At 32.7% G+C, this 2,801-nt stretch overlaps 1 protein-coding gene across 1 annotated transcript; it reads left to right on the top strand.

Annotated features, from left to right (window-relative positions):
• LOC105221177 (calcium-binding mitochondrial carrier protein SCaMC-2-A-like) lies at window positions 1–2,356 on the top strand. Its single transcript, XM_029046157.2, has 3 exons — window positions 1–271; window positions 338–914; window positions 1,056–2,356. Exons 1-3 carry the CDS (start codon window positions 119–121, stop codon window positions 1,268–1,270), a joined length of 945 nt encoding a protein of 314 aa, XP_028901990.2. The 5' UTR covers window positions 1–118; the 3' UTR covers window positions 1,271–2,356.
• The last annotated feature ends 445 nt before the right edge of the window (window positions 2,357–2,801 follow it).

The following is a 2,801-nucleotide window of genomic DNA, read 5'->3' as shown; positions in this document are numbered from 1 at the left end:
TAAAAAAATAATAAATGTCATTCTCTAAAATATACGCAAAGTATAAATGCAGAAATTTGTGTTCGTCATTTCAGTTGACAAAAATTAATAATTATAAATATTTTTGAAGCATATCGAAATGGCTGATAATTTACAAGAACCTGAGCAGTTTACAGAGGGCCCAATGAAATCGGAAAGCGTTTGGTGGCGCCACTCAATTTCTGGTGGTTTAGCCGGTGTGATTTCGCGTACAAGCACGGCACCAATTGACAGATTAAAGCTATATATGCAGGTATAATATGGGTGAAAACAACATGTCGATAACCAACATAATTTTCGCAAAATCCGTCTTGTGCAGGTTCAAACCCGGAAAACTTCCATACTCGATAGTGCGAATTATATGATTAAAACCGGAGGCATACGCAGTATGTGGCGAGGAAATGGTGTGAATGTCTTAAAAATCGGTTCTGATTCAGCGATCAAGTTCACAGTATACGAGAAAGTGAAGCATTTCATCAAAATAGAACGAAATTCATCGCAGGATCAAATGACGATTGGGGAAAGATTTATTGCCGGTGCCATAGCAGGGAGCATCTCACAAACAGTCGTGTATCCATTTGATGTTTTGAAGACCCGTCTAGCATTGCGCACAACGGTTGAACGTCTTGGCTTGATAAATTTAGTTCAAAGTATTTATAAGACCGAAGGTCTTCGAACTTTCTACAATGGTTATACAATTAATTTAATGGGTGTGATACCTTATGCTGGCATCGATCTGGCCCTTTATGAAACATTGAAGAAGTATTTAAGCGGTGAAACAACAAACACACCTCCTAATTCATTGATTTTATTAGCCTGTGGTGCTGTTTCCAGTGCAGTTGGTCAGATAATTACATACCCGTGTTCACTGATACGCACGAGGATCCAAGCTCAAGGTGAGTTCGAGTGATATATTTTAGGTTTTAAAGATTTTGCGTTTAGTTACGCGTACTGAAGAGGAGATTGCGTCTTTAGTATAGTTGTCGTATAATACTTTGGGTATTTCACTATAAAAATGCCTCCTCCATCTCTTGCAGTTGTTCGAAGAGATGAACGCCGCACCGGAATCACTCAGCGGCCTGTGAGTAGAGATACAACGATTGGAATAATTAGAAATATTATCATCAATGAAGGCTTATCCGGATTATATCGTGGATTAATTATTAATTTAGTCAAAGTAATTCCTGCTGTTTGTATTAGTTATATTGTATATGAGTATTCGATTCGAACGTTGGGTGTTTCAATGAGTTAATTTTCGTAACATTAATCGACATTAACTTTATAACAATTTTTATTATTGCTTAGTTTGTAAGCTTAGTTTTACAATGAAAAGTGCAATTACAATTGTTAAAAAAATATCCAGTAATTTTAATTTGATAGTATTTCTATGAATATTTTGAATGAACATTTTTATTAGCCGTATTCATGAAAATATATCGGTCCTATCCACCATAGTTCTAACATCCTCAAACAAAGAAATTGATGGTTGAATAAGTACATATCTTACTTACAAATTAAGCCAAATTTGAAGTTAGTGCCTCAAGATGGGGCAAGATACAATTTACAATGACTTGGACGAATGAAAATTTGTTTTTTATTTCCACATGAGATGATACTTTTAGGAGTCAACGCGGACACACCTTTTATCTGTAGGCTGGAAATTACTTAACAATAGTATTTCAATCAGTAATTCCACATTAAATTTGTTGTTTTCCTTTTTTTCGGATGAAACCCATGCAATTTTTTTGTGATATTGCTAAAAATTCATAACATCGGTTCAGTATTTTCTCTAGGCTTAGTCTTATTAAGCCATATAGTTTTATTAGTAACAAGAAAGGAATGTTTATTTATTAAATTTTATTAAGAGAACATACAATTTGACCCATATATTCGACATAAAATCTACTAGAATAACGAAAACCATTAATATAGTACATATATGGGAGCTGAGAAAATACAGTATTTATGTAAAGTTTTGGTCCTGTAAAGTTTCCTCTCTCGACGAACCAACATCAAACTCTACAAGTCGCGTATTATTCGCGTCCTGATTTTACCCGATGTCACCTATTTTCATAGTGTATACGATGCTAATGGTAAATGTGTGCAGTAAGTTTATAAACCAAACTAGCGTAAGTAGTTTGGCTACGCCCCCTTTTCGAAAGAATATATCCAAAAATAACCCTGTGACCCTCTATACAAAATTTGATTTTCATAGCTTTATTTGTGGCTTAGTTATAGCTCTTTATAGAATCTCCATTAACTCCATTTAGTGGTCCTATTCTAACATAACCCTTTATTTACATACATTACTATATTTAAGTGTTGAAAAGAATTCAATACTGACGCACAGTTTAGTTTTAAAGTAAATATTTATTGATTAAAATATTATATAACTATTACTTATTATTAAAAAATAGTAGTATATAAGTTTAACTACTGCACCAATTTCAACAATTCAAACAATCGATTATATCAAGGGAAAACGTTATTCATATACGAGTTATACATACATACAAGTAAATACTCGAATTAAAGCTTTTGAGATCTAAAGGACCTAAACCAAAGATGATTATACCTATAATTAAGAAAATATTGCCTTTTAATGATTAGAATATACCATATATATAGATGCATGTGTAAGTTGGTGTATAGAAGGGAGGCATATATTATTGCTAAAATCGTTCTTATCGTAGGCGATTAAAATATAATAAATTACTTATTTGATAGTTAGTTGTAAAGTTGACTTATTATATTTTGAATTGGATTACATTCAGAACTTATTG

Source organism: Zeugodacus cucurbitae, chromosome 4, assembly GCF_028554725.1.
Source record: "Zeugodacus cucurbitae isolate PBARC_wt_2022May chromosome 4, idZeuCucr1.2, whole genome shotgun sequence".
In the NCBI taxonomy this organism is placed as follows: domain Eukaryota; kingdom Metazoa; phylum Arthropoda; class Insecta; order Diptera; family Tephritidae; genus Zeugodacus; species Zeugodacus cucurbitae.
This window is presented reverse-complemented; position numbering and strand designations above follow the sequence as displayed.

Coding starts and splice junctions, on each gene's coding strand:
- LOC105221177 (XM_029046157.2), top strand. CDS start 119: ATGGCTGATAATTTACAAGAACCTGAGCAGTTTACAGAGGGCCCAATG. Junction 272..337: donor GATTAAAGCTATATATGCAG/GTATAATATGGG, acceptor CGTCTTGTGCAG/GTTCAAACCCGGAAAACTTC. Junction 915..1,055: donor CACGAGGATCCAAGCTCAAG/GTGAGTTCGAGT, acceptor CATCTCTTGCAG/TTGTTCGAAGAGATGAACGC.